The sequence below is a fragment of the Mus pahari genome, chromosome 10 (genome assembly GCF_900095145.1).
Source record: "Mus pahari chromosome 10, PAHARI_EIJ_v1.1, whole genome shotgun sequence".
In the NCBI taxonomy this organism is placed as follows: domain Eukaryota; kingdom Metazoa; phylum Chordata; class Mammalia; order Rodentia; family Muridae; genus Mus; species Mus pahari.
Window position 1 is genome coordinate 116,521,370 of NC_034599.1, and position 13,079 is coordinate 116,534,448.

Genomic DNA, 13,079 nt, shown 5'->3' on the forward strand with positions numbered 1-13,079 from the left:
GAGAGAGAGACTCTTCTGCCCCCCCCAAACATGTGTGTGTGTGTGTGTGTGTGTGTGTGTGTGTGTGCGCGCGCGCGCGCAGTAGTGCTGACTACTGAGGGTTGGCGTGGAGGCACTGGCCAGACACAGAGCCCTCTTCTCTCCCAGGCTGGGTGCCTAGACACCCTTCTTAAGGGAGCTCTGACCTGGTATTGCTAGCTTATGCTTAGGCAATATAACAAAGTTGGGGTGGAGAGAGAAGGAGTCATTCTCAGATCTTACAGAAGTTGAACAAGTAAGAAATGAACTATGACAGAAGGATGGGCTGGAGACTACCTAAGAAGTTCATCATTCACAGATGCAAGTTGTGTGAAATACCTAAGTTAAAAGAAATTCAGCATTAAACCCTGTGTCTAACTCAGGGACTGTTGCTTTCATCCTATATTTTCAATAATATTCTGATCTGCTGCTATAGTCTGAAAAGGAACATGCATTTTAATACTTTCTTGTGATTTTTAATCACAAACACAAACAATCTCTACCTTTGGTTTTTGGTTGAATCTCCACCTTTGGTTTTTGGTTCCCAAAGTACATCTGTAAATTTTTCTTCTTTCTGATTTTTACCCTTTCCTTCTAGAAGCTGACTGGCGTCTGACCCACCATGACACCCACAGAACTCACAGTGAGTATAGTCATGACCTCAGGTGCCTCAGAACACTTACTCTCTCTCCCTGGGCCTCCTTGCATGGGGCTATGGGAAGGATCTGCTGTGGGGATGGATTTTCCTTGTGGTGCTCCAGGCTAAGAGCTCTGTCAGCAGTGCCCATCACTATACCGGATGTTTCAGTCTATATCTACTCTCTTTGTAAACAAATCAGCATTGGGAGGGGCATGCTGTGGATACAGAAAACATAAAATTTAAATTTTATTAATAGCAGAGGAGTTTTGTGCTCTTTGACTATTATAGGCTTTGTCCCATATGTTTTCTGATGCTTGCACAACGGAAAGAGAGAACCCACTTGTTTTGTTAATAAAAGCCTTGTGGTGGAGAAGTACTTGCCTTTCTCTCATAACCACTCAGCTCTTTCAAAAGCTGATAGTGGTATTTTCCTGAGAGGCTAAGAACTGAACCAAGCTAAGCAGGTCAAATCACTGTCTGGGTTCTTTAAAAAAACAAACAAACAACACAAAATGTAATTAAGCATAGGTTGAATTAATTTTAGAATCAAATCTAAGAATCTTACAATATCTGAAGGCTTTCATTTTTGCTTCTGTAAAAGGGAAATATGTTTTACGTATAGATAATGGAAACTAGGCCACCTCAGTGAAGTGAACAGATTTTCCTTCAAAGTACCTTGTAGGTTTCTAAGACCTACAGAATGTGGTGGCTGAATTGGGTTGTCAATAAAATTATTTATGTCACTCCAATATGTCCTTAGCACTGTCTGGGACTATTTATATGATTGTACATACTGTTAATTTGATCCTAGTAAGGCGGGGAGGCAACCTTGATTTTCTCTGCAGTAGAATTTGGCTCTTGGTCTCTGAGGCTGAGAGACCAATGCTGAGCAGGCTTCTTCTGAGATGTCTGTCTCTTGGTTTCTCATTTGTGATTTTGGAAAATAGCTAAACATGAAAAGGCAGCCTAAATAAAAGGTGTGCCTCCCAACAGTGATGACCCTCCATGGTCAGAGAAGTCCTGATGGACCACTGAAGCCGGGTGCTGCATATGCTGCCAGCCCCTGTTACTGATCAGCAAGCTGAGACTGGGAGAGATGACGGAGGGTTCAAAGTCTGAAGCAAATCAGAGAACAAATGAGGAATATAGGTATTTTAATCACCAAGCCATCTCTCCAGCAGGCAATGGGTCCTGTAATCCTAGCCGAACAAAAAGCCTGGCTCCCTATCCTCCTCTTCAGGCATGCTGAGATGATTGTCATTCTTCTTTGTATTCCAGCCTCCTGCAGAAGGCATTCAGCTTTCTCTTTGTTTGTGTAGGGACCCACCTTTCCTATCTTACTCAACTGCATGGGTCTTCCAGGACACCCACTTGCTTGCTCCTCTCGATTCTCACCAGAGACCAGAACACATCTTGAACTGACCCTTCTCTTATGCATTTTTTCCTCATCCCTCCTTCCTTCTCTTGACTCCTTACTCACACTGCCATTAAAATCTGCACCTGTCCTGGGATAATTACATTTGTGAATGTGTGTGCTCTGGAGAAATGTCCTCCTCCATGGCTTGTGTGGAGGGGTTTGCTATTTGCTTTCAAGCCTTGGGATAATTTAAGAGTCTATTAAATTTATTATGAAAATACTTAAAACAAACAAACAAACAAATGAACAAACAGAAAAGTGAGAAAACTAACCCCCCCAAAGCCCTGAACAACAAAACTCCACAAAAGCAGTTTCATTTCACCTCTATGTGAACCACTAATTATCCTTGCTCATCTTCATAGTTTAACAGACACCCCTCTAAAATGTTATCTTTCCACCTGTAAGTCTTCCACCATCCTGGTTCTGGGTCTAGGTGCTCTCGTAGTCTAATTCCATCCCCAAAGCTTTTCCTTCAAAGTCTACTCAGGCCCCTCATCTGGGGCCTGACTTTCCCAGGGAGCTGAGACTTTTCACCTGGTCCCATGTCCAGTGTTGGCAGGACTTTTCTGGCACCAGAGATGGTTCCTTCTGATGCTGGGCTTTCAGATGATTGCACAGATATAGAGTAAGTCTAAGTTAAATTAAGAATTTGTGTCTCAGACCTGGGGACCAATATATTTAAAACAGAGAGAGGAGCTTTGTTGAGCTTTTCACAATAATGAGCTCTTAAGGAGCTATCCCAGGATGCCCAGGATGCCTCCTGCTATTTCCTACCAGCCAGGGTCCAAGCAGGTTGGATTTAATGGTATGAGCTTCAGAATTCTGGAGGCATCAGCCTCCAACTATGTACTACTTTTTATCAGCTCATTCAATATGTTCTGGTATCTATCTAATACACACATACATGTGTGCATGTGTGTGTATACACACATATAGAGATAATATTCCATACTCTAATAAGTAAAGGAAACATTGCTAAGGAAAAAATTTTAAGGACATCTCAAGAGCCTTTTAATGTGCCAACATGCAATTAAAATGAAAAAAGTTCTATGGAACTCTTTCCAGAGATAAATCTGCTTTGGATAGTTGTGACTTTCAAAGATGAAAATGCAATATGCAGATTCTTCAGTATTCAACAACTGCAGGGACTGGGAAAGGTTGGTTGGCCATCAGAAGCATATGGGAATTAATATAGCACAGGTAATGAAAAGTGGTGGAATTTTATTATTCAATACCAATATGTATGTACATAAACTAATCAATTACCCTTACATATTTACTAATATTAACTACTTAAAGCAAAAAAACCCTCACATAGATTGTCTAGTTCTAATACAGACAGGCAACTTGAAAAATTATTGCACTTGTCTCAAGGAAAAGAAATACTGTGAGATTGTCCTCTCACAAAAGAAATGCAGAGAATGTGCTTCAGGGCAAGACACTGGTGACTAAGAGTCTCTGTGAAATTATAAAGTCTAATGGAAGCCCCAAAGAGGAGATAATAGGAGGTGAGCTCATATGGACATGGGATGGAGGCTTCAATAATGCAACAGTTATCTTGCTCAGGACCTGGCACCCTCCTACACCGACTGTCTACCCACTCAGGTTTCATCCATCCCCTTCTCCAACAGTGGTACCCACAAGAAGTACAATGACACATTAACATATATGTGTAGATAAGTTTATGCATGTGTTTGTATGCATGAGTGTCTAGATGGGCATGTGAGCAGGAGGGTGGGCATGCTGAGGCACATGAGAGTGTGCCCCATGTATGTGACTGTTATGTCCCAGTCAGAACCAGTTCCCTGAGTGTGTGACAGTTGTGATCACATGGTATTCAGGTGTTTAAGAATATTTATACTTGACTTAATGTTCACTGTCTTGAAAAATTTAATACCTTTTTCCAACAAGGGTCCTTGGAAACTCTACAGCACTCACATTTATGTGTGCAATTGAGAGTGTCACCATGTGTATATGCAAATGTGTGTGTGTGCCGATGAGTGTTTACACTTTTGGAGCTTTCAGTAAACTCAGAGGTGCTGTGACTCTAGTAGATTAAGGGGCTTCTGCTGATATTTTTATATTTGCAGATGTTGAATAGTTGGGGGAAAGGACTGTTACATGTCACAGTCACTCACACAGTTCAAGTAAATGCCCATTGTGGTCCTAAAGCTCCCTTTCCTATCATATCAGAATACTTGTCATCCACACTGTGAGTGTTCATTTGCTTCTCTGTATCCTTTATGAATAAGTTAAGTTCTATGAAAGTAGAAACCAGACTTGATTACCTGGTATCTTTAGCAGCTATCACAGTAACCACTTTCAGATGGATAGTTAACATTTACTAAATAAATATTTTTTACATTGATCAATTTCTATTGTTTTAACCAAACACCTTACTTAGGGTGACATATAAAGAAACTTCTTCGGTTGACAGCTTAGGAGGCTGAAGGTCTAAGATTGGGCAGCCTTATCTGGTCAACCTCTGGTACAGGTCTCGTGGCTACAGTATGGCAGAAAACAACAACTATAAAAAAAGAAATATATAGTTATCTGGCAAGATAGGAAGTCAGAGAAATTCAAGGGCCAGGTTCTCCCTCTTTTATGACATTGGGTTATTGTAGGAACTGGGATACCAAGAAAAGTCATTAATGCCTTCTATGGTAGTGTACCATTACATAACCAACAGTAGGCCCCACCTCAAATCATGATACTGGGTGACCAGTATTTTATAAACTTTACATGCTCAAGCCAAACTATATCATAGCACAGTCCTCCTACCAACACATATGCTCCTCTTGCTTTATCATAGAGCTTTGGGTCAGTTTATTCTATCTACCATCAGACCGGATCACTCAAAAGTTATCCTTGACTGAATGCTATCCATATTCCTTACAGAGCCTTATTCCTGGCATGTTTGATGACTACAACTATGACTCCACTGCTTCCACAGACGACTACATGAATTTGAATATCAGTAGCTTCTTCTGTAAGAAAAATAATGTCAGGCAGTTTGCAAGCCATTTTCTTCCACCTCTGTACTGGCTTGTGTTCATTGTGGGCACCCTGGGCAACAGCCTGGTCATCCTTGTCTACTGGTATTGCACAAGAGTGAAGACCATGACTGACATGTTCCTTTTAAATTTAGCCATCGCTGATCTGCTCTTTCTTGCTACTCTTCCCTTCTGGGCCATTGCTGCTGCTGGTCAGTGGATGTTCCAGACCTTCATGTGCAAGGTTGTGAACAGCATGTACAAGATGAACTTCTACAGCTGTGTGCTTCTCATCATGTGTATCAGTGTGGACAGATACATTGCCATTGTACAGGCCATGAAGGCTCAGGTCTGGAGGCAGAAAAGGCTGCTGTACAGCAAGATGGTCTGCATTACCATCTGGGTGATGGCAGCTGTGCTCTGCACCCCAGAAATCCTGTACAGTCAAATCACTGGGGAATCTGGTATTGCCACATGTACCATGGTCTACCCTAAGGATAAGAATGCCAAGCTAAAGTCAGCTGTCTTGATCCTGAAGGTCACCTTGGGGTTTTTCCTCCCCTTCATGGTCATGGCCTTCTGCTACACCATTATCATTCATACCTTGGTACAGGCCAAGAAGTCATCCAAGCACAAGGCCCTCAAGGTGACCATCACTGTCCTCACTGTCTTCATTATGTCTCAGTTCCCCTACAACTCCATCCTTGTAGTGCAGGCTGTTGATGCTTATGCCATGTTCATCTCCAACTGCACTATTTCCACCCATATTGACATCTGCTTCCAGGTTACTCAGACTATTGCATTCTTCCATAGTTGTCTGAACCCAGTTCTCTATGTTTTTGTTGGTGAGAGATTCCGAAGGGATCTAGTGAAGACCCTGAAGAACCTGGGATGCATTAGCCAGGCCCAGTGGGTTTCATTCACAAGGAGAGAGGGTAGCTTGAAGCTTTCTTCTATGCTACTGGAGACAACTTCCGGGGCTCTCTCCCTATGAGAGAACTTCTCCCAGAGTATATGGTCCTTTTTTTTTTTTTTTTTTTTTTTTGGAAATAATGTGCTATATAGACACAATACAGTCTAAAGAGACAGCAAATAGTAAGAAAACTGGGGGTGGGGGCAGGAAAAAGAAAGCAAACAATCTGGGATGAGCCTAAACAACTTTATCATGCTCAGTCAGAATCTGCCAAAGTTCCCAAAACTGACCACTCCAGAAGGGCACCAGCAGGTTTTTGGTTACAGTAACTGCAGTTCTGAGGAGGATACTTGAGCAGCAGTGAGGACACCCCAGCCTTGCACATGCTGATCATCAGTGCAGCTGGGTTTTGGAGGCACTGAGTTTCTTCAGTGCTCCCAGTTTCTGTTTCTTCAGATCTGGTGCTACTCCTCTCTAGAGGTGACAGAACACTGGCTGCCACCATGGTCCCCTCTCACTGCCCCCCAAAAGGCTTATTGACATCCACCTCAGGATCTTTTTTCTGTAGTCCTACTGGTGAGAAGACTATTTGTATGTCTCATTACCTATAGATTTTTTCCTTTTTTTTTTTTTTTTTTTAATCTAGAATACACTCAAACATTCTGAGGTTGAATGCCATTCTGATTGATCTCTTTTGATCCAGGGAGAACCACTGTTCCTAGTTTGGAGCCATCTGTCAGACAGGTTGGTCAGCCAATGTACAGAGGACCACATCACATTACCTGGAGTCTTGCTCCCAATCCACTTCTGTGTCAGGCAGAAGATGCCATGTCCAAACCTAGCTGCAAGCACAAACTAGGAAAGGATCTAGCCTGTTCCCTGGTGTGGCCCTCACAGAATTAAACTGGAGAATATGTTTGGATGGTGGGAACCTAGCCTTTGGGACTTCCTCAGGCAAGAAGTCCTTGCTGCAGGTTCTCCCATCTCCTTAACCAGTAACATGCCTTTTCCTTCTGAGGCTCCCTGCTACCTCCCCTTTCCTTACTCTGTAGTCCCAACAGTTTACAACCTTTTAATTTTAGATTAAGAATAACTGGTGGGTTGGGCATGGTAGTGTACACCTTTAATCCCAGCACTTGGGAGGCAGAGGCAGAATGATCTCTGTGAGTTCGAGGCCAGCCTAGTCTACAAGTTGAGTTCAGGATAGCCAGGGCTGGTTGCACAGAGAAACATCACAAAAACTAACCAACCAACCAACCAATCAACCAATCAACCAATCAAGTAAACAAACAAAGGGTTGGAGAGATGGCTTAGTGGTTAATTCCCAACTAGGGTTCAATTCCCAACACCTAAATGGCAGCTCAAAACTGTCTTTAATTCCAGTTCCAGAGGATCTGACAGTCTCACACAGACATACAAGCAGGTAAAACACCAATGCACATGAAATAAAAATAAAATGAAAAAGAAAAATATGTAATATAATTTACCTTCCACCTATGTTTTTAATTATTTGATAAATTTATCACATTGGAAAAATCATTGCATATCTTTAAAATGTCTTATAATGTATATTTACAAATGTTCATCACTTGCTATTTGTTTTACCATTTCTCAATATTGTAATTGTGAATTGTGAACAATTAAAGATTAGGTAGAAATACAGTAATTGTAAAAGGTAAGGCTGGTAAATCTTTAACCCCACCAAGCCAATTAAGTTTTTTTCTCTCTGCCTTCCTTCATCTTTCACACACATATTAAGACACAAAGTGAACATTTCTGGGAAGTTCAGCAGGTAGTTCAGCAGACAGTGATAAGTGAGTCCCAAATATGACATGCATGGCTTCCAAAATCAAGGTCAGTATAAGGTCAGAGACATCTGAATCATTGACTCATTTCTAGGAGATCCAGTATCTGCCCTGTTGAGAAACTTGGACGAATGAGCAAGAAGTATAACTTATACTGTCTTAGTTACTGTTCTATTATTGTGAAGAGACACCATGAGAGACAACTTATAGGAAAAAGCATTTGATTAGGAGAGTTACTTGTGGTTTCAGAGAGTTAGTTCATGATCATCATTGTGGGGAGCATGGTGGTAGGCAAGGATGGAGCTGAGAGCTTATGCATGATCCACAGGTAAGCAGTAGAGTGAGACTGGGCCTGGTGTGGGTTTCTGAAACATCAAAACCTGCCCTCAGTGACACACTTCCTCTATCAAGGCCACACCCCCTAATCCTTACTCAGCAGTCCAACCACTACAGACCAAGCATTTATATATATGACCCTGTGAGGGCCATTCTCATTCAGATCACAACAAATACCTACACAGCCACAGCATTGCATTACACATTCAGACTACAACACACACCTACACAGTCACAGCATTACACATTCAGACTACAACATATACCTATACAGCCACAGCACTATACAGGTGGCATTTTGTTTGCTCTTGGATGTTCATTTGATGTTGTAGTTCTAACATTTTTTCCTGGAATCATATTGGTGCTGAAGGAGAGAGGCAGAGAGAGAAGCAGGATGAACATTCAATGTACTTGCTTAATCTATATGCTTGCCAAGAATTACTTACATAAAGGACCCTATGACAGAGACTTAGTGGGTGTTGAAGGTAAGTGCACATTAATTAGAAAATAATTCCAAGCTTTTACCCTTATGGTTTGTGATGGGCAGTTTGGGTACACTACAGGAAACACAGGCTTTGTACAATATCTAATGAAATAGTTGCACTTAGTTTTAAGAAGTTCTTGGAAGTCAGGGAGATGCTTAGCTCTGGATTCAGTGAGAGAACCTGTTTCAAAAATTAAAGTAAAGGACCAGAGAACCCTTTCAGATGCTCCAGGCTCAATTCCCAGCACCCATATGGTGGTTGCAGCTGTCTGTAGCTCAAGTTCCAAGGGATCCAGCATCCTCTTCTGGCTTCCATAGGCACCAGACACACATGTGGTACACATAAATACATACAAGAAAAACACAATATTAAAGAAAGATAATGCAGAGAGCACTGAAGGAAGGCACCTGATACCAACCTCTGGCCTCCACATGTACACATAGACATGCACCAATGACTAGGATCTTTACTGGTACAGGATTTCTTTTAGTCCTTTTGTTCTGAACATATTGTTTCATACAGTGGGGGATGATAATCATGAAGATGAAGAGTTCCTTACCCTCAAGGGAGTACCTAAGTGTTACAGAAAATGTGAATGATCCAAGCAGCAAGCACAAGAAAATCTAGGCAAGGGGAAGATTGGAGGAAGGGAACAGGACATGTTCTGGGGGGTGGGATACTCAAGGGATGGGGTCCTTGGTCATCTCAAATGAGCACCAATCTAGGAACAGTGTAGGACTGAGCAGCTCTAACTCTCTGGGCTTGTCCCCAGCCTCCCTGCTGCTGGGCAATGCAGCACACACTGTGGCGGGAGTGCTGTTCTTTTTCTCTGCAAAGCATCAGTGCCACATGCTTACTGATAATGAGCTTGAGCCCTGTGTGGCTTTTTTTTTTTTCCTTTATTATTTTGGCAGGTTGAAAAGTGTGAGCACTCTGATGCCATGAGAGAGAAGGTCTGGAGCCTTATGAATGGCAGAGATGGTAGGTGGAAGGAATCACAGAATTGGACAGGTCTCAATACCTCAGAGAGGACCAGGAAGTTTGCCAGGACCTACCTGTGTGACCTATCTGTCACACTCTTATCTGTGGGGAGGTGGGGGTGGGGTGGGGTGGGATGGGGATGGGGCCTGTGAGATGTTCTGCTTCCTGCTGGGTAGCTCTGTCGTTTATTTTCCAACTTATTTTTGCCAGAGAAATAAAAAGACAATGCTACTCCAAATGCCACAGTATTTGCTTTATTTAAAACCTGAGGTTAAAAAACATTTCCAAATGGCATAGCACACACTATTAAAGCAGTATACTCAGGGATACCAAAGTCTCATCCCTTTGTGCAGATGAAGTGCTGGTGTTTGATGTGCTTCTGTGTAACTCTTTGGCAGGCAAGAATGAAATGGGTTCCTTGACCCATTATCTTATAAGGCCACATGAATGGAGGATTAATGAATTAAAGTGCACTCTAACTGTTAAGCCTTCCCACGGAGGCTCAGTATCACTGCAGTCACCAAAAGAACATTGAGATTAAACACACATCAAAAGGCTCTAAAAATGACCCTTGATCACAGAGGTCTCTGGAAATTTAAAAAGTGCTTGAGAGGGAAAAGGAAATTATGAATTAACTTTCCCATTTCCTCAGAAGAAATTAAACGAGACAAGGAAAATATGTTAAGATTCTACCAAGTAGTGTTCGTTTCTGTAAATGTGAGCAGCACTCAATAGTCTTTGTATTGCACTCCCTAGTTCTGAGGAGTCAAAGATGTCTCTCCAAAGATGTCTCCTCTCTGCCTCCTTTTCCAAAACCTGTGAGCCAAGAATGTTTTTTTCTCAGTTTAAAGAATTCTCACAGGTTGAATCACTGAGTTTGAGTTTAAAAACAAAGCCTTATGAACGTCAAACCATATCTACACGATTTCCTTCTTTTTTGGGCTAGGAGTGGCTTGATTACCTGGGGGGACAATTGAAACTGTTCGGAAATAACATCTTTATTTATATATGGCTCTTCATTTCTACTTCCAAAACCATTTGGAGATTTTCAGTTCCAGTTTCCTGTTTGAGAATTCCTTTGCCTGCTCTTGGTCTAGGACTAGCTAGAATCCTGGGTGCTTCTGTCAGCAATACTCTCAAAGTCCACTCAGACACGGAGGGCCACTCTGTCTCAGGGTGACTAGTTTACTTCTTGGGTGAAATCTAGTAGTGCTTCAGTGGTATTGGCAAACAGGCAGCTGGCAACACTACTGACATGACTGTTATGAATAGGCTGAGTCATTAGAGGAGAGGCTGCCCTTAGGAAAAGAATCACCAAGATCTCAAGGATGTTTCCTTATGATCTTTAGGGTAATTAAATCCAGCTGGGCCATCATCTTCCTTAATGATTCTTCAGTTGTCAATTGCATTTTTCAAAAATTTACTCCAATGACTAAACCCCAGTAAAACTGGGACTACTTAAAACAATAAAGATAAGTATGAAAGGCACACTTACACAGGGCCAAATGTTCTCTAGTAACCTAGTGCTCAGCAAACTGGAGCATGTACAGTACAAAGTCCATTTAGCACAAAAATAGACTATTAAAAGCAGAGTTGGTACATGCCTAGTGGAGTACTATGCCGTCAGCACTGGAGCCTCTCACCTCAGGTCTGAGCTTCACAAGAACCACATGGGCCTCCTGATGAGTGACAGAGTTCAGGACGAACTCAAATGTAAGGTCTCAGGCCCCTCCCAGGCCACCAGAACAGCAGCAACTCAGTGAATGATGGCTCTTGATGAAGATGGTGGCAGTGACACCAGCAGAAGGCCATGAGTTTGGCCAGTGTCTCCAATATACCCTGGAAAATCCAAGCAATAAAAATGAGATCCTATTTGGTGCTGGGTGCTGTTGGTCTATTGAACAAGCTGGCTTCAGCATTCCATTTGCAAGAGGGTAGAAGGGTTCAAAGGTAAGATAATTTGGCTTTTAGCAATCTCAGGCCACATACAGACCTACAAGGACCCAGGGTAGTCTTCAAAGGCTCAGATGAACATACTGGCTTCACACTGGACAAAGTTGCCATCAAGGGTAAATTCTTGGTGATAGGAGTAAAAAGAGGCCACAGAGAACAGGAAGCTATCTAAGCTATCTAGTTACTTGTCCTTGAAAAGGACACAGTAAACTGTCTGCAGTGTCCAATGTGAGCTAACTAGCAGGAAGTAGGCAAACGGGGAAGGAGTGACTGGGAGATGGAGGGCAAACCGAAGTTATGTCCCATTCTTCCACTATGTCGCCTTTTAAGTTACCTACCAAGACTTTTCATAGAAAGGTTTCAGGTATTGACAGTAGGTCTTACACCAGCTTTGCTCATTAGTAGATAACTGTCTGCAGCTGAGGCAGAAACTCTAGTTTATAATCAAAGATGGGCTATAGGCTGACACATGAGCTTTGGTGCCACTGTAGGGAACTTAGCCTATATTTGGACTCCTGCTGTTCATATGCAGAGCTGGAGCCTTCATGTAATAATTGCTTTTTCCTAGACCTGGAAAGTTTTCTCTGTTTGGTTCCTGAGTGTGTGTGTGTGTGTGTGTGTGTGTGTGTGTGGTGGTGGTGGTGATTTAGATCTGCTGAGTGACCTTGTTGAACAAAGCCCCTGAGCAGACAAAGGCTCAGGAGAACAGCACAACTCTGGCCTCCCCAAAGTTGCTGAGTGGAAGAAGCAGACCCCACTTACGGGGAAATTAAGGAATGGGGGCATCTTTGACATGATGACCCTGTAGTGTTTTTCTCCTAGGACTACCCAAGGCTTCACAAAGTGGCCAGGGCAGTGGCCCTTGGCCTATAATCTTGGCTGTTGAGAGTAGATATATTATCAAGACCACTTCTGGCCTGAAAAATACCACACAGTAGATTGTTACCAACTGTGATCCCAGGTGAGGCTAAAGGTGTCCCTTTGCATGAAAAGGCTGAGTTGTGTACCTTGTTCTTAGGGGCTCTGGAACCTGAGAGTAACGGCTGCTTGGAGCCAAGCACATTGTGGAGCCCAAGGCCTCTGCCAAAGCTGCAGAACTGCTGAGCTGGGGGCGCAGTTGATTTTCTTTCCTTTGCTTCTAATTTTTTAATATTTAACATTTTGTGGATGATAGTGTCTGTACATGTTTAATGAGATAGGTGAGGAGGAGTAGTGTTTCCTGTGGATGATGAAGAGCTAATTAAAGTTCAGGTACTGATGCTATGGGAAATCGCTTCCATCGTAGATCACAGGCCGGTCAACAGTCAGGTGGTAAAATACTTTTTTGGAGATGAATCTGAAGAAACAAAAATGGAGAATGAAGGTGTTACTTTTAGTGCAGCTTCTTTTGGGGTCTGTACTGGTTAGTTTGTGTCAACTTGACACTGCTGGAGTTATCACAGAGAAAGGAGCTTCAGTTGAGGAAATGCCCCCATGAGATCCAGCTGTGGGGCATCTTCTCAATTAGTGATCAAGGGGGAGAGGCCCCTTGTGGGTGG

General features: G+C 42.6%; 2 protein-coding genes across 4 annotated transcripts in view; one reads left to right on the forward strand and one right to left on the reverse strand.

Moving 5' to 3' along the window:
- The window catches only part of Ccr9 (C-C motif chemokine receptor 9), a 97,651-nt gene extending 88,621 nt beyond the window's left edge, over window positions 1-9,030 (forward strand). Inside the window, exons 2-3 of one of the 3 annotated variants that reach the window (XM_021206305.1) lie at window positions 617-661; window positions 4,974-9,024. In XM_021206305.1, the coding sequence (XP_021061964.1) occupies window positions 641-661; window positions 4,974-6,062 (1,110 nt within the window). In that variant the 5' untranslated portion in view covers window positions 617-640 and the 3' untranslated portion in view covers window positions 6,063-9,024. Of the gene's footprint in view, window positions 1-616; window positions 662-4,973 lie in introns of all 3 variants that reach the window. The other 2 variants (XM_021206304.1, XM_021206303.1) reach the window with 2 other exon arrangements.
- Window positions 9,031-12,672: 3,642 nt separating this feature from the next.
- The window catches only part of Fyco1 (FYVE and coiled-coil domain containing 1), a 61,590-nt gene continuing 61,183 nt past the window's right edge, over window positions 12,673-13,079 (reverse strand). Inside the window, exon 18 of the mRNA XM_021206683.2 lies at window positions 12,673-12,877. Within this exon, the coding sequence (XP_021062342.1) occupies window positions 12,802-12,877 (76 nt within the window). The 3' untranslated portion in view covers window positions 12,673-12,801. The remainder of the gene's footprint in view (window positions 12,878-13,079) is intronic.